The following is a 22,395-nucleotide window of genomic DNA, read 5'->3' as shown; positions in this document are numbered from 1 at the left end:
AACTTTATTGGAATTAATTAATTTTTTATAGAATTATTTTTTACAAAATGCTATCCCAAGCACATGCCTGATTTACTAGTTCCCAGAACTGGCTTTGAAGATGAGTGGCCTAAAATATATTTTCTTTACAGTAAAAAAAAAGCTATCCACTTTTAAAAAGTACATTACATCCTATAATAATTCAAATTTCAGAATTAAAAAAAAAAACATCACAATTAAAAACAAAGTGAATTGTATTTTATTTAGTTTCTATCCATCAAATAAATTAATCATTAATTATTGTGCAAATAATTTTTTGATAATAGTGACAATTTGAAGTTATTATATTTTATGAATATTGACATGAGACAAAATTGGGAGATATTAAAGAATATTTTGTATTGACAAAGATGAAAATCAATATGATTTGTCATCCTTGATTTCCACATTTTTGATACTCTTATGATTTCTAAGACTTTTTGATTTCTTCATTTGATAAACTGGATATTCAAATAAAGGAATCAAATGAAAATATTTAATAAATGAGATAAAATGATATATTAAAGTACTGTATTATAATTTGAATATCATCCAAATGAATTTTTCAAGAAGTAACTTATTGGTTAATGCATCTTTGGATGATTAACCAATAAGTTTATTGGATTGCATCAACATGAAAGGGAAACTTTTTCAGATACCATTATATACACACAAATGTATTTGTTGTTTGTATATAAATAAAAGACTAGAAAATATGCTACATAAAATAATGATTTGTCTCATACGGTAATTATTAAATTAATGAATCGAAGTGCAATCTTATTAAACATTATAATGTTTATGATAAAGTACAAAGTCAATAAATGATAGCTTCAAAATAAACATTCTCAGTAATAAATTATATCAAGACTATTTTTATTAACTATTTATGGCATAAAAATAGAAAAATAAGAATTTTGAATTTAGATAAAATTTTCTTTATTATGTAAAAGCCATTTCAAATACAAGTTTGTTTTTGATTATTATATTAAATCAATCATACAAAAGCCAATAACATATTTAAAAATGCACAATATTGCATTATAAGATATGCATTATTATTATTATTAAAAATAACTGCTTAAAATCCATAGAAAACCTTTTATGTTCACCATCCACAATCAAAAGTCAAATTCAGAAGTTATATAATTAGTATTCATTTCATCTCATGTGAATAATTATTGGTTAATTTCAATTTTGACTTTCAACACCAGATGAAATACAGCTGTTTATCAAAATGTTCTTAGCATTTATACCTTTCTCTAAAGTACAAAAAAAGAGAACAAAAACCAAAAGTTTAAATTTCCAGTGATTACTACAAGTTGTCAAATACACTTTAACACAATTTTTTTTAAATTCTAAAATAGATATTTCAGAATTGTTATAAAAATGTTTTATTTTGAAAATTAAAATTAAATTGAAATTTTTTGGTTTATATTCTGTCAGTTTTGGTCTGACTAAAAGATTTTCCAGATTCTTAGCAGTCTTATGTAATCTTGTTTTATCAAAGAAAAAAACAATGATAATGATCAGTACTACTAATACTACTACTACTACTATCACTACTACTACAATTTGCTAAACTGCTGATCATTGTTAGTAAATAATCATGATTAGCAGTTTTAGCTATTTACTATTTATTTTATATATTTTTTAAACTGATGTTTTTCACATATTTAAATACAGATATATTTTAAAAATTGTGTTCTTTGGCTATTTTAATCAAATGTAAGATACCTGTTAATAATGATTTATTAAAAATTAATTATAGAATTTTATTCATACAGAATCACATATAATGAATGATTAAATAGAAGTAAATGTACTAAAAAAAGTTACGAAAATGAGACCTTATAATTAACTCGTAATCAACTCCAAAACTTGCTTAATGATACACTATTACAATATTCATAAACTATCTTATTAATATTCAGATAGGTAAACTGATTTTAATTCATGTAAACGTCTATAAAATATTAGCTTCATTTATGTATTTTATTCATATTAAAATGTCATTTGTTTATATATACTAATTAGAAATGAATATCAATATTTTTCTTATAAATTAATTTACAAGTTATTCATCATGATAAATTTAAACAAAATCTGTCAAGAGGATCATTTTATATTCTAAAAAATTATATTTTTACTGCATGCCAAAATTATTCTTCTTTTAAATACATTATTTTGAACTTTGACTTTCTAAAACTAAAAACTCACATTCCCGTAAATATAATAAATTTTTTAATAGCAATGTTTGAAGGTAGATAAAATATATGAGAGGATAAAAAGATTAAAACTGTGGTTTGAATGATCTGAAATAAGTACACCCTTATCAAGCAGAATGGATAAGATAGTTATTTGCAAAATGCATGTAGTTAATAAAATAAAATAATATTATTTCTGGCATAGTAAGTAATGATAGTATGTAAAACTATGTAATATTTACATACTATTGTTACTTACTATGTCAGAAATAATAGACTTAAAAATAGCAAAGCAATTAAATGTGAATCAAGTATGTCAAGTATACTAGGAGAGCATTTTACTGTATTAAAAATATAATAAAAAAATAGATTTTACTTAATTTGACAATTTAAGCACATATCTATAAAATATGAAATTAAAAATTATCTTTAAATAATTAATTTTAACAACTTAAAATTTTTATAATTTAAATGTAGAGAATGTACTGAATCTTCCATTTATGAAAATTCAATTAAAAGTATTCAATGACTGCTTTTGCCTGAAGACACCAAAAAGTCACTTTTATAATCACATAAAAAGGATTTTTGAACAAATAAACCAAAATGTTGTCCTTCAAATCTGATGTTCACCCAAGTTCAAGAACCCAAGGTCTTGAACTCGGGTGAACATTGAATTCGATTCGAAGGCCATAACATTTTGGTTTATTTGTCAAAAAAAAATAAAATAAAAATAATAAACCCTTTTATGTGATTATAAAAGTGAATGATCATATCCAGCAAACATTGCTATTTTTAGCTTCATATCAGACACCAAAAATGCTTGCATATAGAAATTAAAGCCATTGCTAGAGTGATAAGGTGTATAATTATTAGATTTTTTTTTATTTGGTGTTTTATATGGCCTTATTTTTAAAATAAAAAACTGTTTCTTAGGGAACAGAGAAAGTATTCATAAATTTAAAGTATATTTAAATATGAAGCACAAATAACTTATAAAAAAAATCTAGCTACTCTTTAAAAATATTTTAAGATATAGAAAAGTAAAGCTATCATTAAACAACCTATAATAAAGGATTGAGTTTCGGTTTAAAGTATAATCAATAATGTGTAATTATAATTGGTAATATTTTTATTACTGACAAAAATGTCATTTTTCTTGTTAAATAGTTACATTATAAATATTAAATTAATAAGTAGTTAGAATATTTTTTTAAAATTGTTATTATTTTAGATATTTTTGTATAAGCATTCTCAGTCTGATAAAATTCATAAAAATATTTAGCAATATTTTTTTAAATTTTGAATCTTAAAATTTCCAAAATTTCACAATTTAAAATTTCCATTTGTTAAAATTTTTATTATATTTATTGATAAATTTGACTAAAAAAAGCAAAATTAATTTAATGGAAATTTTATCTTATTATAATTATAGTAAATGAATATTATCATTCACAGCATATGGTGTTTAAATTAGTAACCTTGAATAAAATATCTAATAAAATTTAAAAATAATGTCAATTCAATAGTTTTTTACAATTTTTAGTTTCATATCACAAATTATATTGAAGAATTTCATAAAATTATAGTCTTATAATTAATTCAATGTCGTTTCTCATGAATCATATTTCTATTTACCAACCTTTTTACAAGTATGCTGTAAACTATAAATAATTCTACATGTTAAAACATATATTTAGGGTATTATTTAATATCTGTTTACAAACAATAAAGAAATGAAATTTATTATTATTTTTAAGTAAAATTGTTTAATATAAATTGTATTTTTGTATAACTACTATAATGAAAATTAAAATTTTTAAATTATTATAATTTGAAATAGAATAAATAGAAAATTTTTATAAAGTTAAGGTTTTTGACAGAAAAAAAAACTGTTAGTAAAAGACAAATCTAATCTGCTATGAAATGTTAACAAAATTGATAAATTAACAATTTAATACATAAATTGCATTTAATATTAACAATTAAATATTAAAATAATTCAAGAATAGGATGCTGTGACATATTCAACTCCTTTTTTTAGTTCAATAGACAAAATAACTTTACATTCAGTTCATTTTGAATACAATAAAATGTATACATTATTATTTTTCAATTAATTAAAATTCAACTTTTGAATCTTCTAAAGAACTTTTTATAATTTTAACCTAAAATTTTTTCTTAATTTTCATTTCAAAAACATTGTCAATCTTAAATGACATCACTACAAAGAAATTTTAGCAACTGAAGAAAATGATGTGTTTAAGATTTTCAAAAGCCAGTTTGAATTCACATATGGATTATACAAAGGTATGCTTATCTGTCAATTTTACAACTTGTTATCTACTACAAAGTGTTTAGATAAACTTAAACACCATGTCTTATCCAGTTAACAAGAATATCTTTGCAGATGTAGGATATATGCTGATATAGATTGCAAAATATTACTTAAGTTCTAGCACTTTTAAATATACAGGTTATTTGTCACTATAGATTATTTGCAAGTTAATACAAAATTCCTTCTTTTGAAAAAACTCCAAAATCTATATTTTCTCTTTGACACTCAAGATTTCTGTGTAATACATCCACATGAAAACTTTTTTGAACATAGATTTATTGTTACAAATTTATAAATTTGTAACAATAAATCTATTATTATAACTTTCATTATTCTTTAATTAAAATTTTTTTGTTTTAGTCATTATTTTTAAAATATTTCACCAATTTATAGCTTTTAAATCTGCTATATTTTTAATAATAAACCATAATAAGATTGATTTCAAAAGTTATTTATTCTTTAAATCAATTTTCATAGAAATAGGCTAACATTTTACCATGTGACCATACTAACATGCTTGCCTATCTCCACTGTGATCAGGGCTAAATCCCTATAATTAAACATGAACAACATAGGTTGAGCATCACTTTCCATCCCTTGATCATGCTGGTTGACCCTACTGTGGATCTGATTCATCCGTAACAAATGCAATTGTGGCAAGCTATATAGCCCACAATATTCTAAGGTTTCATATTAATCAATCAGTCAATCAAATCCATTTTCCATTAAAAAATAAATTTATTAATTGATGGTAATAGATAAATCAAAATTTACGGGATTATTTGCATTTGAACAATAAATATGGATAGCAGATTTTATGATTTTTTGCTTATTTATAATATAAACTTTGCAAAATACCCATAATAAACCTCTTATTTGTTTTGTTTAATGCCATTTAAGATGTGTGTAGTCCCATTTGATTCTAGTGAATAATAACCTCATGTAAGAAAGAACCGTCCAAATTCCAGATGCGCGCATCCGTAATGGTTTTCAATAACCGAATTTATGCATTGTAAGTGAATGTTATCGAAAAGACAATTATTTGTTAGAAAAAAAATTTAAAAAAATTGAAGTGACCAAACGACATTTCGGCGGCGATCGTTGGCAGAACGACCTAAGCCTAACGTCAAGTGAGATAAAAAGCCATCATTTCCGCTGATTAAACGGATTATTCTCACCCATGGCTATGTTCTCGCTTATCCTCAGAGGTCCCCTTAGTACATAGACGAGAAAGATAACCAGGATGAACCACAGTAACCACAAATATGTCCAGGACCAGCTCAACCAACGTTTGATGTTAGACATGTAACCACTAAACAAACTCGCCATACTATCCGCATCACGCACCCTGTCGGTTAAAAGACGAAACGCGATAATAAACAAATTTTTCGTATGTTTCGCAATTTTGCAAACTAATACGGAAACCGAAAAAATTACAACGTCATTGAAAATAAACATTACGTTCATTCTGTTTCTTTACAGTTATGAATGTGTTTTACGACCGCTTTTCTCGCTACTCGTTACATTTCCGGTTTTTTCAATGACTCTTCGATAATTTTCAAAACTTTCGCTTCAATTATCGGCATTAATACAAAATAAATATTTCCTTTTAAACTTAATTTTCAATTAATCATTGACGATTATTTTTATATTAATTTTGAAATACGAAATTTTTCTTATTCTTCATTAACTTCTTATTTGTACATTATATATAGTGTTAAATATATAAATTGTGTTTTAATAAGATTGAATCAGATCTTGACTGAATTTTTTCATTAGCTTCAGCTAATTACATAATTGCTGATAAATAAAAAAGTTTAATATAATTTAAACATTTGTAAGGACCATAATTATTATTAAATGATAATTTAAAAAGTTGATTAAATTTAGCAATTTTTTTTAATAAAATACATCTTCAAATATTTTTCATTTTTAATATTGTCCGTGAGATGGCGCCACACGATTGCAGCAGACGATCAACATTCAAAAAACTCGAATAACCGTCGCTTACGTCACAGAATTCGGATATAAAAAACAGCGCGCCACCCCACAGTCTGGGAGAGCAACACAATGAGCATCAATCTCGACATTGGAATGAGATTAATTAAATTTAAACCAGACTAAAACTAAAAAAATTGCAAAAAAAATTGAATTTCGGTTAGAAGAGAGCCCGAATAAAAGTAGGGAGAGGGAGACAAAGAGAGAGAGGCCGCATAAAATCTTCCAATTAGACACGGCGTGTAATAAAGCGTGATCGTATTTTATATTTTATAGGGAAAGGGCGAATTCCAGGTGGTCGGTACACCAAGAAGCGAATTGGTTGGGATTTCTCGTGTCTGATTTGTTACGGGACGCCATTTATTATTCTCCCATAAATCAGTTGTGTGTAAAGCTCAGAAATGATAACAGTTCTGAGCTGCAGGGTCATTGTCTGCCTCGGTCCGTACAGCCCCGAGCCAATGCCACATACCGCAAATGCTTGAGTTTTGTCGGGAGCGAAATGAGTCAACATGACTCACGTGGACTTCCATTCGACATGGTTAATAATTTTAATAAAAAAAAAATTATTATTGATAATATTGAAGAAATCGTAACATCGCGCTAGACTTCATGTTTATAAAAATGTGACCCAAATATTGAACTTTTCTCTGCGTAATGTTTTAGTATTTATAAATAATCACTGGCGTTTTAGAAACATTAAAATTGTTTTAATTTTTATTGCAATTTAGGTAAATATTAATTTAAGAAATACGGATTGACATTTTACTGAAGATGTCGCCGCGAAAGTTATGTAATTTAGTTTCTATGCGCACCACTAGGGGCGGGATAATCAGTTGTCGGATCAGTTTTGCGGGTTACGATTGAGAACTCGGCATCTCCTTCTAGACGTGTATCGATGTTCAGTTTCATGACGTGCTCAATTTTCATCTTTTGATTTATGTCCGCTTTAGTCTGCCTTGTTTAATTTCCTAGATGAATATCGACTGATTTATATATCCGTCACTAAACTGTAGTTTGAGTGACGTTTTACATTTACTCCCTTTTTAACAAACAGTTAAATATTATTTTGCGGTCCATCCCTTCGATTTTAATATGATTCCGTGCAAAATTCTTATTTTATTGACTTTTGAAGTCGTTATTTGAAATTATTCAATTGAAAGTGAAAATAAAAGCAAAAAAACCCTGATGACATATAAATTTTTATTTTTCTCTTCTAATACTGTGAAAGATTAGGTTAAAACTTTGTTGAGAGTTTCATTTGTGTGTATTTTACTCACAAATCGTGCGACAGATGTGCAGAAAAATGTTTTTTTTTCTTTTTGGTATATCTTAACAAAACAATAACAAAGAAGAGATAAAATTCAGACAAACTCGGACGTTACTCATCTTTTTTTAAACAATTTTCACAATAATTTAGATACAAAATATTTAAATTAACGATTACACAGATGATAGAGTAAACGTAAAACACATCGACGTCAATAATTACCTAAAAAGTTCCATATATTAATACTAAAAATGGACGTATCTACATCACTTCTTCTTTAGCACTTCTATGTTTATTTTTTTTCTTGTTTTTTGTTTTTTTGGAGTAAAAGGGTTTACACAGTCAGAGATATTCCCAAAAATTTGACAGTCTTTTCGGTGCTCTTATCACAGCTGCTGATAGGGATCTCCAAGATTGATTATTATATAAATGCACTTGGTACCACTCGGCACCTCTGATACCATAGGCTGGCTACCTGAGAGGAGAGGGTCTAAACGAAAAAAAAAATTCAAGGGATGATGTTGCTTATCTTCACTTACATGTATATATTTCTACCATGGTTTCGCACGTTTTACACGTAACGTAACAGCACCAATGAAATTTACATTTGCATCTCTCCACGTGTCTTAATACTTGAGTATTGTAACCACGGCCGCAGCAGAGCAGATTGCAACTTTCGGGTCCCTCCGACGACCTGTTGCACTGACGTCCAGAAGTTCCTAATATACCCTTTTGGGCATCTTCAACGCAATAATTTGGAGATTTGTGTATGTGCACTAAATCTTCCTTCCTCAATGACACTTTCCTCTTTACTTTACCCCTCCTGCGTAATCTACGATTGGCGCGGGGTGATACCTGAATGGATATTTCGTACTTGTTCTTCAGATAGTTACCCACTTGTTCGAAGGATGGCATAGTTCTCCAGCATGTTTTTAATTCGCATGAACCGGAAATACCGTGGCATCTGCATTTTTTCTCCATCTGATTGGCGATGGCCTAGAGGTGAAAAAGAGAGAAGAAAATATTTGAAATTAGTACAATTCTGTAGTGTGTATAATTCATGTTTTGACTGCCACATAGATTGTTCTATTCGAATTTTCATAATCGTAACACCATTAACGGCGATATCACGAAAAAAATGGCATTAAGGGAAATGTCGCGCAAATAATTACTTTAAACTACCGAAAAAATCGAAGAAGCCGTGGGAAAATTCACACCTATCATTTTACCTGAGAATTAACAGCGATTTTGCCTTCGGGAAGTCTTCAAGCGTAACACAATCTCCAAAAAGCATTTAGGAGTATAGGAAAAACTCTAGAGCGAGCCTACCAATGCTCATAGACGGTTTTTCGCATGGAAATAAGAAAAAGATCAATTTTTTCGGCACAATAAGTGGGTCATGTCGTGATTGACCCGATTGTTCCAATGTGAACCGCAGCTGTTGTTCCCAATTTTATGGCCGAGTCATGACGTAACTCCGCACGTGACTGACAATGTCAGGTGTCGAGAGGATCGTGAATCAGAAGAACTGACAGAATTAAAACTGCCGCCCCACCGGAAGCGGTTCCTTTCTAAATAATTCCTGGCAAAAATCACGTTTGGCCCTTTTGTTTTCCCCGAAACTCGAAATTTTCCGTCCGATAAAAATCCCTTTTTGTGGGTTATTTACAGATTCTATCGAGTTTGACCCCATTCTGTCAGAAATTATTAAAGTGCTACCTTTTAAAAATATTATCTTCGACGAAAATCTGCAGTCCTTCGGTGTCAGGAGCCACAAACGCAAAAAAGTTTATTGCCTGTTTTCCTACTTCGCTTCGTATTCATTGGCCAAATTGCAAATCGGAGGAGGCGAAATGAAACATAAAAAATTGAAGTCAACACCTCCCGTTCATCAACAGTTTTTTTCAAAAAAAAATCTCTCACGAAAAGAACAGTTTGGATAAGATAAAATTTGCAATAGTGGTGATATAGAACAGTGGTTAACTTGAAATCTTATATCAATGTAGGGTAGGCCGGCCGCACATGATGTAACACATGATGATATCTCTAAGTTAATAATAAGTTATGAAAACAATCCGTTAAGAAAATAATCCAGGAGTAAATTAGTAACATAAGATATTTTCGTCTTTAACGTGTCATCTAAGATCTAATCGTGCTTTGCTGTTAGGCCTACTACTACTACTTTATCCGTTTATTCCTGATACAACAAGCGAGCGAGGTTCGAATCCAATTCGAATTCTTGGATAATTCAAGTTACATAATGGTCGTCATCACCCATTTCTCACGTTAACCAATTCATTACGTGATAGATCCACTCTTAAATGGGCAAAACTTGAGAGCTTACAGCTCGAAACTAGTTATTATGAGCCGATATCTTGCGTAAGAAATCAACACTTCATCCGTCTGTCAAACGTTAAATTGAAATTATACCGATAAATTTTATATTTCGTCATCGTTCTTTTCATAGAAAATAAATAATTACTCAAAAGTAACCACTTTTTAAATTAGAATAACGGATTAGAAAGATGATTTACGAATTTAAACGGAGCAAAGTCCTTCGCAATGCAAGTTTTATCGTTAAATTTAAGGAATTTTTTGTACAAAATTCTGATCGATCTATACAATTTTAATATTTTCTATAAATCAGCAGCTGTAGGAGTAAAGGAAAATAGGAAAGAAGAAGTGGTAAGTCGTTCTGAAAGAAGTTGAGTGGCAGGAATGTGGCATCCCACTATCTGTCTAGAGATCGCTAGGAGATTTACGGCCTTATTGTTACAAGATGTGTAATTCCGGTCACAAAATAACCGATAACTTAAATGAATTGGTCACGTTCGGAATCTCCGTCTGCACATTTCCAAATTTCGTGACCGAAATATCTGGAAGTATCACCTTTAAAGCCTACTTAAAGTAACATTACTTAGCTCAATAGCTCTACTAAAAATGGCGGGCTTGAATCTCAATAAACATCGACAGATGTCCCACGTCAAAACTTAAGCTAAGTACAGCTTTTAAGAAGTGGTTGGATCATCTCCAAAATTCATTCCTCCTCTTCCAATATAAACGCTTTCCTAAAAATCCCGTCTGGTTTGCTAAAACTCTAAAATAATTTGGCTGCAAAACTTATTAGTTTGACCTTCCTCCTACGGTTTGTGTGGTCTGCCATTTAAACAAACGAAAACGCCAGCTACAGAACCAATGCAGATTGCATTAGGTTTTTTTTATTATTCTAATATTTTACGTTTTTTTACGTGTTAAATCGTGTCTGCGATGCATCTATGACGCTGCGAATGAAGAGGGAGATGTTATAGAAGGGCAGCAAAACGTAACGAGTCGGCGAGAGAAAGCAGCTGAAACTATTACCGAACTGATTTGCTTTTCAAGCATTTTAAATCGATCGACGTACAAATATCGTGAAACTATTAGCGAAAAAACGAAATAGCATTCCGTCTGCATGAAGCGTATGGGGCCTCCTGGGTGGTGGAGTGAGCGTGACTCTTTTCGCGCCCCACACCTGCCACCGACTACCGTTCACTTCCATCCAACAGAAAATGTCCATTTGAGGGTTCCTTCCAAAATTATTTTGAGCTCATTTCGCTAGTCTCTCGATTATTGTTAAGAGGCTGCCAGGAGAAACAATCGGCCGATCCATCTCTGACAATTCTCATTAGATTAAAAGAACAATGGTCGTCGAAAGGGGTCGAATAATAATTTGGGAAAAAGCGAGAAATGATCTGGTTTCGATGTCCTAAAACTCCAGTCAGATCACGTCCCGAGAAGAACAAAGACCCAACAGGATGTTATACATGAAAACATGGACAAGAAGAAACTTCATCTGCATTCTATGAGGAGAGTCGACATTCCTCGAATGTGCCATTCGCAAAAATTCAGGTAAAAAAAAAAATAAAAGAATTCAAGAGGAAGTGAAGATTAACACGAGGAAACACTAAAATGTGGAGAGTGACCACCATTTTGTGGTCCCGACAGGATGTACAGACTATTATTATTGCTTCGGTCGTGTTAATCCCACTACAAAGTAGTCATTAAGCACCCTAAAACCTTTCTTAAAACAGAAATAAAACCTACAGCGGAATAGAAAACAATGTTGATTCGTCTATTCGTCCCGATTAAAGTCGTAAAAGTTGCGAGCAAAACGAAAAACATTCGGCCTCTAAGAAAAATTCGGTAGGAGTAAGATCACGTTCGATTTTATTAGGCCTAAAGGCCAAGACAGTGAAGGATTAGCGGTCGAGTTGAAGGAATGTATTCGTAGACATCTAATATATATATATGTATTTTTAAAACAAATAAGATACTTACTAATCTTCCAGCCTGGTTATTGTGCAAATTCATCATGGCTCTGACGTCAGATTTTTTCTTTTTCTTTCTCGTCCTTTCGGGAGCATCAACGAACTGTCTGGCGAAGATCACCCCGTACCTGACGTTATCCGAGCAACCTCCCCATTTCCATCCCTCGGAGGTACTCTCTCCTTGTCTGGACAAGTCACAGGAGCAATAAGTAAGATTTCCAGCACTACAGGCTTGCGTAATGGCATGAACAGCACCCGCACTAGTGATGGCATAGATGAAAGCAGTCTCTCTGCTACCTGCAACGGAAAAGCAAAAATATATCTGTGATATTCCTGACACTTACGGAAATTAATATCTTTAGAAACAGCTAAATCGATCGGCGAGGAGGAGGTATTATTAAAAAAAAAAAAAGAATGCAAAAGATAAAGCACGACCGCCACAAAGACTGCTTCTGCACCTTATCGAGTTTGCTGCTCCGCTTCATCAGCAAAATTTAAAAGAGGGAAGAAACATGAAAGGTCCGAATGATTGGCCAAAATCCTAAGCCGCAGATAAACACCATTATGGGTAGTAGTCTGGTTCTTTGTGAGGATCCAGGTGACGAGATTACTCGAGACGTGCACAATCCACCCGGAAAACATTATCGACAATGTGTACAGAAAAAAGAAGAGAGATTCGAGTGATAATTATAATCTCTGAAATAATGTCCCGCTTTTCTTTTCACGTCCGATTGAAGTACGTGATCGATCCTGTCACCAGAAAGGCTGTCATTCAAAAAAATCAAGCCATGTGATCACGTTCATATTCCCTTTTTCCAAAGAATGAATGGGATATCGTGTGTTCTGCACTGTTAATAGAACTCCCATGCATTCAGATTCAGAAAATAATACATGCCCCCATGAAAAAGAAAACGTTCGACAATATTGCATCTTGTATACAATATACAGATCGTATAAGATCGTATAAAGTTTAAGCGTGAAACGCCTATTAATAGAGGGTGGTCCTTTCGTACTTCCTGACACCTGTGCACACATAAATAACCGCAACTTGCGTGTGTGGTCTACCTTATTTGATGTGTCAAAACGATTATTTTTGCAGAAAATCGATTAAAGATAATAGTGGAAGGTCTTAAATGAAAGCAAAAGTGAATAAAAAGAAATAAAATAAAAACAATATACGAGTGTTTCCAGTTCTTTGTTGATGTACTCGAGTGTGTTAAAGGAAGTCTGTTTTACATTTATCCGGCGAGCCCTTCTGTCTGTTTATTTGTTGTAGAAGGGAAAACGACAGTTCCTGCACACTGTACGACTTTCTGCACTGTTATTTGATAGCACTGGTATAATATTGTCACCCAAACTTGTCGAATTGCGTGCAGTTTACGCACTAGAGGTCAAAGTGGCGTTTTAGTATTAAAAAAATCCTCACATTCTGCTGAAACTATGCGGAATGTGTTTATTTAACTATCGAACTACGGCGTTAAATTGGCGAGCCGAAAGTTCGAGCTTTATTTGTAAATGGCGTCTAGAGACGAGTTGGTGATATCTCGCGACTAGGCTTTTTAAAATCCGACACCGGTTTCCGGATAAGCTTGACAAGGTACAGACAAGGTGGATAATGTCATCGATAAAGACAGAAGGGGCTGGAATCGAAGTAGCATCTGTAAAATAGCCCGCTAAGTAGTGTTGACAACATTGTAATGGCCAACCTCGGAGCACTTTAGAAGTCCAATTCTTATCGCTGTATCACCTTTAGGCGAGACAAGCGGCCACGCGCAGACCCCCGAAACCACATGGCCGGGCTCCCTTATCTAACCCGAAACACCTCGTGACGTCAGCGACCCATGTCCCATACGAAAAACATACCTCTTTGCAATGTGTGGTCGAAGACGCTCTCTCCTCCTTCGATGGTGCAATTCCATCTCTCGTTTTGGAATTGATGCTGACATTGAAGGATACCTCTTCTTGCACCCGCGCTGATAGCCTGGATGATGGCAGGATGAGCTTCGCAAACTCTCCTCTGCTTGGTCACTAATCCTGGAATGCTCGAGCAAATGTCCGAGGTGTCGATACCCTGAGGGGGTTCCGTAGGGGTTGGCACGGACACCCCGACCATACCCAAATACCTGGAAATCGTAAAAGAAACTATTTAAAATACGAAAATATTACTGGTAACAAATATTAATCAAGAGATTACGCGGGTGGATAGAACTGAACAAAAATATATCCCAAAGGCAACAAATTTTAACAAACTGGATTTCCAGACCAAATTAATTTGGAACACCCGCAAACCTTTTCTACTTTTCCTGCAATTGTTTGAATATTTTTTAACAACATATTTTGAGTTGAAAAAAATGTATATAACCTCATTTCTATTTTTTCCGTTAATTATTATAGATTTCACTACTGAATCCACGAATAAACGCGGAAACAGTAATAAAAACAAAATGTGAAAAATTCGACTGTGTTAAATTTCTATATGCAGAAAAGATAATCTTTAGGATAAGTGAAGAAAAATAACATGGATATTCTTTTGTAGCTCGAGGGGCGTGCTGCTCCTATCATTATAACTATTGTACCTTTAAATAGCAAATTGCTACTTGAAAGCCAATTTCTGTTAGCGAGTGATTTTTTTAAAGCTTTTACAACCTGAATCGAGTAGAACAACAAGAAACGTGATAAAATTTGAGGAAAGAGTAAGGGGGGAAAACCCTACAATTTTAAAAAATGTCAAATCCAAATATCGAGCTGCGTGATATTAAATCTGCAACCGAAATTCCGAAATGGAAGACAGTTAAAAATCGCAAACAGAAACAAAAGCGGCTGTAAAATTGGAGTTAAACTTCTTAAAATAAGGAATGATAGGAAAAGAGAAGAGAAGAGAGCGAGGCGTAGTAGAAATTAAAAAGAGAAGACGAAAAAAAAACGCGATAAAGCCGAGAAAATTGTCAAAAGTTCAGGTGTGCGGCATAATAATTGTCTTCTCACTTTGCTATTTATTATGTAGAAGGAGAACTGGGTCACACTCCACCCACTCTCCACACAATAAGCTATCATTAAGCGCTGTATTAATGGAAAACTCTAATGTCTTTATAGCCCTGTAGATTGAAATTCCGAGAGACTCGCACAAAAAGTGAATTAACTTTTTTATATATATATGTATATATATATAAGACCCCGCGAGCATCCCGTAAGCCGCAAAAACCTCCCTTTAGAATTTCATTTTTATTTCCGATTTGTCTAGGACCGCTAATTAAGCATTGGTCGACCAATAAACGCATCCCGCTACGACCTTGACATTGGCAGTGCCCCTCCTCGCCCTTCACTGACTCAGCTTCGCGCTTTTAGTCACGCGAATCACGTGACTATATTAACTGACGTCAGCCGGTATCGATGTTTACAAATAGCTAGATAAGCATCTATGAGGCTTTCGAGTGTTGAATACCAATTAGTATTTCGCCTCTTCCTCGGCTTGACTAAATCCGGGTGAACTGGATCCAGACTCGTCTAAGTAATGCGCGATCAAAACTGAAAAAGCAGAAAGTGCCCGAGCCCTTTTTTACATTTTTAAGAAGTGCAAATGGCCTCCGCTCTCTACATTTTGTCTGTCGGCCGTGCCATTATGCATTAAGGCCAAAGGTAGCGCATAATACTAGAAAGCACGTTTGATATGACTGAATAACATAGCTATTCTGATGAGTTGCTCAGAGAGGAGGAGGAAAAAAAAATTGAGTGTAAAGTTTCTGTAAGAGGCTTTCTTCAGATGTATGGAGCGAGTAACAGTCTCCGTTTTTCTATTACAAAAAAAAATTAATTCTGGAAAAACAAACTTGTAGAATCGAGCGTAGCTCTTCTCTAATATATAACCGAATGAAATTTTGAGGTTATCTTAGAGTTATGAATTTGAATGCATTCCTCTTGTGCAGAACTGTTTATTATTGCTGTGGTAAAACTCGAAACTTTGAATAAATAAACTGATTATTAACCTAAAATTTAAGCTATAAATATATATTCCTAAAATTCTAGCAAAAGATATAAATAAAGCCTTATATCTAAAAGTATGCTTTAAGTTATAAGGCAACTGTGAGATTACTTGTGAAATTTTTATGTATCCTTATTCCAATTTTGAAAGATCTAACAAAATCCGAAACATTGTGTAATTAAAGAAACAATTAGCTTAAACTACTCCTAAAATTCTGACTTAAAGCTTATATTAAGTATAATCTTCTAGTGAGCCGAGATTTATCTTAAAATTCTAGAATTAGGTTTCTTTAGTAAAGCATCGAATTGTTTGAAAGCTTGAAGAATATGACGGATTTTCTGATCTATAAACTTGTGACATACAGATCTGAGTTATGGAAATTTCCGGTCATCATAACTGCAGTGTGTTACATCACAGTTCGGGTTGGTGGGAGGCGCCTGATAATCGATTACGGATCGATCCGACCTTAATTATAGTCATTAGTCTGTGTAATTGGACGTTTGAGCGCGGATGTCAATCTGCAATCCTGGAGTGGTAGAATGCGCCTAACAAAGACAGGTAGTATTGTAAGTTGCGGGCCTTCTTCCGACACCTGTACTCCACTGGCGGGTGAATAATCTTTTTATCTATTCAAAACACATGGAGGAAAGCAGCGAGGTGTAAATATAGACAACAGGTCGTGAGATGGTCAGGTGTGCTATGATTGCCAAGATGGATGAGGCTAATTCGCAAATCATATTTATACACTCGATCTGCTAATTTTATTGTTCTGTGATACTGCGTGGGTGGATAACCACAGCTGTCGGATCGCGGGTAGAGCACGAGTAACGTGAAGAAACCACGTTCGACCAAATTGAATTAGCATATCGGCTCTTACCCCGTAGCTCTTAAAGAATTTGGGAGAAAACGGCAAGAAAGCGGATGGAGTGACGAAACTAGTGGTTGAAGAAGACCCCCGTCGAGTGCAACAGGTGCGCGTTATAGGCGGCATTTAAATGTCGACACGAAAGGTTAATGTCACTTGGATTCGAGGCCTCGTAAGGATGCTATAACTTACTTCGAGATACCATTACTTTGGTCAAGAAGGGCCGCCGACTCTAATTAGTTCCTCTTCGTCCGCCTTTCTCGTTACGTCACGGCCTAGGAGAAACGGGACACCGGAGAACGGACCCTCCTACGCTCTTATTGTCACCGACTACGCAGCAGACTATATCACATCTCCAGCTACTACTACACGCTTCCGAAAAGGGGATGGATGATGAGATCTAGACCTATTCTTCGCCTATATAATGAAGTTATCAGGTTAGATAGATTCGCTTTTGGTAAAAGCGCGAGGCCTTCTTTCGGTGGAGAATTTTTCTGGTGCCAAAATGTCCCAATTTTTAATCGCAGCACGTACTTTCGACGGCTATAAATCACGCTAGCTGCACTATAATTAAGCTAAATTGTTATTAAAATAAACGTGCTTAAAAGTGTTAAAGCGAATAAACAAAAACGTTTCTGGGTAGATTGGTTTTTTGAAGGAAACACCCGTTTTTAACGTTTTTTTTTTCCTATTCTCCCCACCTTCTTCTAACTTATCAGACAATTTTTAAGTATTAATAAGGGTAAGAAGAGACGGAGCGGACGAGGAAAAGTGCACAAGAGAAACACTTCAAAGGATTCATTTATTATTAATGTAGGCAGTTTGTGATGAAAAAAAATTTATATATATACAATTAGCGGGAGAAGCGCATTTGACATTCAAATCCTACGCTGATGAAAGTAAATATGAAGCGAATAGAGAGCGGGGGAAGAAAAACTTGAAAGTTTGTCGGATGCTCGATAAGAGTTCGGAAAATTTGAAACGCTACAAAGAGACATCTTTACAAGAAAGTTAGCAAAATTAAACATTAAACTGGGAATCTCCTCTAATACCTAAGACGATAAGAGACGTTATAAAGTGTCGTCCTTGGCCAATTAGCCTTAATTAATCGAGTAGAGCTCTTCCTCTTGAGAGAAGCGACAATTGTCGAAGAGTGTCGTAGGCCTTTACTTCATCCATGTTCTAAAACTTATCTAGAAATACCTTTTTTCAGAATAATGACAGAACTAAATTTATTCGTTTTCGACTTTTTAACATCTAATGATCGAGATCATAAGCTTGTATCCTATTTTAATAACCGTATATCGCGTCACGACAAGAAAATCCAAAGCATTTGTCATTCGTACAGTTACTTCATCATCCGATGAAACTCGACTTAATACGCAATATTCTTTCCATTAAAAGTAAAAAAAATAAATAAATTTATTCTTCAGTAAATATACAGACAAGAAATTATTTAGAAAAACTTGCATGAGATTCGCAGATTCCATACAAATATCCAAAAAAAACGAAACTTTCGTGTTAAACAAGTTACCATCGATAATGTAATTACAATGCTATTTATCGCATAAATAATTTCAAAAGTCCGTTTCTTCTGCTATAATGTTGATGTTTAGATCAATATAAAACAATATTTCAGCAATTCTTGTTTAAGGCCTTCTAAGAATGGAATGCAATGCCGTTATATACTAATTTCCTTCCTTATCGATAACAAATGCGTTAAAGATATGCAAACTGAAACATTTCTAAAAAAACTTAACGCCAACCGTAACAAATTATCTTAATAACTGTCGTCGTAACAGACATTCGAAGTATTAATTTGATATATTGAGACTAATATTTTTATATATTAGTTTCACTATATTTATATTTTCATAATATATTATATTTTGAAATATTGTCATGAATATTAAGTAGAGAAAAAACTAGCTTCTTATAAAACCTTTCACCTAATCCGACTTATCTTCCATCCATAAGTTTTAAACAAATTGAGGGGAAAATTTGGCAATTTGCTTTTATAAAAAGGAACAAGAAAGATTTTTAAATCTTTAGAAACGAATAATTCAACATAATGGACAGCAATATTGAAAATTCTTTAATGTTTAACAGTTAGGGAAGGTAAGTTCTCGAACCGGATATGACGGCCATACCTGTCCCAGGTGAAAATTTGAGGTACCAAGTTCGTGCAGCGGTCTCCCCTTCTAATCATCCGCGTTCACTTTGACACTTTTGGAGCTGACCTTGGCCAAATTTTCAGGGAGGCCTCGACTAGAGGCAGAATAATATCCAGATATTGATTGTGAAGTGGTTTCTTTATCCATGCATTATCGCATCAATGCTTTACTTTTATCTATGCACGCTTCCTACATTCGGATGTTTTTCCGTTAACTTAGAGCTATAAGATTACGAACCCAATATAATTAAACCCTCCCAGTGAAGATGCTAACACATTATAAGCATATTTTCATATAAATCAAGCACTTGGACACGAAGCGTCGTTAACGAAGTTCCGTTACACGTTGAGAATTTTTCTGTACCGCTTCTTACTTAATTCGTTAAACAGTAATTAAGAATCCGTTAATCTGCTCGCGATTTTGCATTAATTAAACTAGCAACTAGCCTTTATATATGCTTGTAGCCTAGGCCTCACAGGCTATCCTGTAGGCCTATACAAATAATCTACTAAATGCTACATCTACTGTATAATCAATCGTACAATAAAAGCTACATTCAGGCAATTTCCGTAACGTGTTCAGCACTTAAAAGTGTTAAGCCATTTAACTAATAATTAATTAATTTATCATTTTACTACAAAGATATTTAAAAGTCTTCAAGTAGAGGTATTTTTATTTATGAAACAAAGGTTTTAATCGAGTATTTATCGATCGACGATAAGCGCTATCGGAAATGTTTCATTCATTCCAATCACGACTAAACAAACATGAATGAGGTAAAAACGGTTATTCCAGCTAATCACGAAACAATTGGCAAGGAAGAATTTACGTAGGAATTCTTTGCGAAACCACGAGGAATGGTTTCTCGCGCGTGCTGGAACACGTAGGAAATATGATGACAGGCCTAAGAATCGAATAAAACCGTATAAAAGTAGCTAATTACTAACAAATTAGGTGTAATTCCGTAAAGTGCGAATTTACGGGAAGTGTTTTACAAGAATGTTTTGGCCTAGTCTCTAGAGTTAATTGGATTATCAAATACACGGCTCTTAACACGACAATAGTTGCTCAATCCGCTTGGATAAAGTACAGTAGATAACTTTGTATGTTCGAGTACTTAGACAAACGATTTTTCCATCTTATCTCTTCTTACAAGTCGATTTTACAAGCGAATAGGTCAACAGTCATAGCTGACAAAAGGAAATATCGCATATAAAAAGGCGAGAGAGAGAGAGAGCGAGAGGGAGAGAAAATAAAGAAAAGAATAAACTGGTTTCTACTTACATCCAATTACCCAATACGTTTTGCACAGATAACACAACTCCTAGAACTAATTTGAGAACTTTAAAAGTCCCAACACCGGTAGACATGGTAATGGTCGAGTTGCACCTGCGCTTCGGCTCTTTACTCTGTTCTCGTTCTCGACACTGGCTGTGCCAGACCCATAACTCGGCGACGGTTGAGCCTTGGGGCCTCTACGACTGGAATTTTTGCTTTTATATAACAATTAACACCGGGTTAACAACACGCACAAGCTCGGAAAAAAAAACAAAAAATATATATTATTATTATTATGTTTAGCTCCTTACTACTTCGGACCTTGCGCTCTATCTGTCAACTGGAGTCTGGCGAATCTGCTGGTAGTGTGGCATTCGAAGGTGTGCACCCGTCATTCACGTCATTGGCTGTGGCGCCCCCTGGATTCGGCCACTTACACCGCGCCGTTGGACCAATAACCGGCGGACTTTCACTATTATCGCTTTTGCCCTTCTTTCTCCATAAGTAGCGCCTTCCTCCGTCCCGTCCGTCACTACTCGACTTAATCTGTGTCTAGGAGCTTCGCTACCGACGCGCGCTCGATCGATGCGCCATCACTACCTGACGCCGCTACACACGCCATTGGGTCCTACTTGTATACAAAATTAAGAGATTTCTTCGCTTTTACGACCTTGGCTCCCTCAGACAAAGTGGCGATATGCCCCGCTTACGACTAATTGCCTCTGTCTAGGCATGAAACTTTCTACCTGTTGTGTCTTTTCTAATGTTTACAGCTCTTGTTTTAACGTTTTACGACACCCCGTTTTAACCATTAAATGTTAATTACCGAAATCTCGAATTTATACTTTATTTATATTCGTTGGTTTCTTCATAAATCTCTGTCATCTTTTCTTCCCGAAAATAAAAGAGTTTCGAATTTTTAGATACTTTAGAAAAACCTAGTGTTTGTATCATTGCTTTGACATCGAAAATACTTGACTTTTTCTTTAGTAATCTAAGAATTTATTATTCATCGCTTTAAACTTTTGATCTTTTCTCAATTTTCATGATAAATTGGCTTTTCCTCGAAAGTTTTTTCAATTAATTCTTACATCTTCTGGAACTAATCAAGAAGTTCAAAGGCGACATCATCATTAGGTAAATTAGGGCTATATATTTGCTCGAAAAGGTTTAAAGTTTTGAAAATAAAATCCAATATAATCTTTCTAAAACTTAGAAATGCCCACTAAAACATTTTTCTACGGAAAATTTGTTAGATGCTATTTTATAAATTTTACTTTTCTTACATTTGGAATATAAAGACAGAAGTTTTAAAGAAAAAGCAAACCTCTTTTAAAAAGTCTTTTTATCGATGATAAAATTTTTTATCTCTTGTAAAATTTTATATATTTGCTTCTTTAGATGCAGAAAATAAAATTCTCAGCTATGAAAATCTATTGCAGATCATTTACAAATATTTGCACATATTTTTGCATTGTAATGAATTTATTGTTCTCCAGAGTTTTTTAGTCACAGAATGGGCAATTTTTTCGTGCATTACTTAAAAACTTATCAAATTAATTCGACAAACCTAGTAAAATTCATCACAAGACGGGTCAAATTTTAAAAAATACTACGAAAAAATCCTCTCTTGTTCTAGTTACAATCAAGGCGCAAACTTACAAATGACCAACAAAGTTACCATCAAAAAAGATACTATTTTCTCTTTCTTCGGCGTCCATTGTCCAATTATCCGATTCGCATTACCACGAGTAATTTACGACCGAGGGGAACTTTCTATCGACGGACCACCCCTGAGACGGTGAAGAAAAAGAACTATTCGATACTGCAGACAATAGTTAGACGAAAAACCGTATCTAATTACGTAAGAACGGACCGACCTCATTGTCGCTCGGGACCGATCCCACCTCTTCCCTTTATTAATGATCTTTTCCACTTCTATTAATAAACAACAGTTCTTTCGT

General features: G+C 33.4%; 2 protein-coding genes across 8 annotated transcripts in view; both read right to left on the bottom strand.

Annotated features, from left to right (window-relative positions):
* The window catches only part of LOC136973796 (suppressor of tumorigenicity 7 protein homolog), a 40,987-nt gene extending 35,085 nt beyond the window's left edge, over positions 1-5,902 (bottom strand). For all 4 annotated transcript variants that reach the window (XM_067268564.1, XM_067268565.1, XM_067268566.1 and 1 more), the window contains exon 1: positions 5,739-5,902. In XM_067268564.1, coding sequence (XP_067124665.1) covers positions 5,739-5,889 — 151 coding nt within the window. In that variant the 5' untranslated portion in view covers positions 5,890-5,902. The remainder of the gene's footprint in view (positions 1-5,738) is intronic.
* A 1,845-nt stretch (positions 5,903-7,747) lies between these two features.
* LOC136973788 (protein Wnt-16-like) lies at positions 7,748-20,947 on the bottom strand. Of its 4 annotated transcripts, none has more exons than XM_067268551.1 (5): positions 20,743-20,947; positions 20,438-20,646; positions 13,999-14,258; positions 12,146-12,432; positions 7,748-8,824 (listed from the first exon to the last, which is right to left on the bottom strand). In XM_067268551.1, the coding sequence occupies exons 2-5, from the start codon at positions 20,521-20,523 to the stop codon at positions 8,360-8,362; spliced, it is 1,098 nt and encodes a 365-aa protein (XP_067124652.1). In that variant the 5' UTR covers positions 20,524-20,646; positions 20,743-20,947; the 3' UTR covers positions 7,748-8,359. The 4 variants fall into 4 exon arrangements, with proteins under 4 accessions (XP_067124652.1, XP_067124654.1, XP_067124653.1 ...); XM_067268553.1 differs by having other exon boundaries at positions 20,438-20,634; XM_067268552.1 differs by having other exon boundaries at positions 20,753-20,947.
* Positions 20,948-22,395: the final 1,448 nt, after the last annotated feature.

Source organism: Centruroides vittatus, unplaced genomic scaffold (genome assembly GCF_030686945.1).
Source record: "Centruroides vittatus isolate TY-2023 unplaced genomic scaffold, ASM3068694v2 contig_329, whole genome shotgun sequence".
NCBI classification, from domain to species: Eukaryota; Metazoa; Arthropoda; class Arachnida; order Scorpiones; family Buthidae; genus Centruroides; species Centruroides vittatus.
The sequence above is the reverse complement of the archived record's forward strand: the minus strand, read 5'-3'. Positions and strand labels throughout refer to the sequence as shown.

Bases quoted from the DNA above. Each gene is read 5' to 3' on its own strand.
- LOC136973788 (XM_067268551.1), bottom strand. From the start codon at position 20,523: ATGTCTACCGGTGTTGGGACTTTTAAAGTTCTCAAATTAGTTCTAGGA. The intron at 12,433-13,998 runs GTATGTTTTTCG...TTTCCGTTGCAG, and splicing joins CGACCACACATTGCAAAGAG to GTAGCAGAGAGACTGCTTTC. The intron at 8,825-12,145 runs GTAAGTATCTTA...TTTCACCTCTAG, and splicing joins ATAACCAGGCTGGAAGATTA to GCCATCGCCAATCAGATGGA.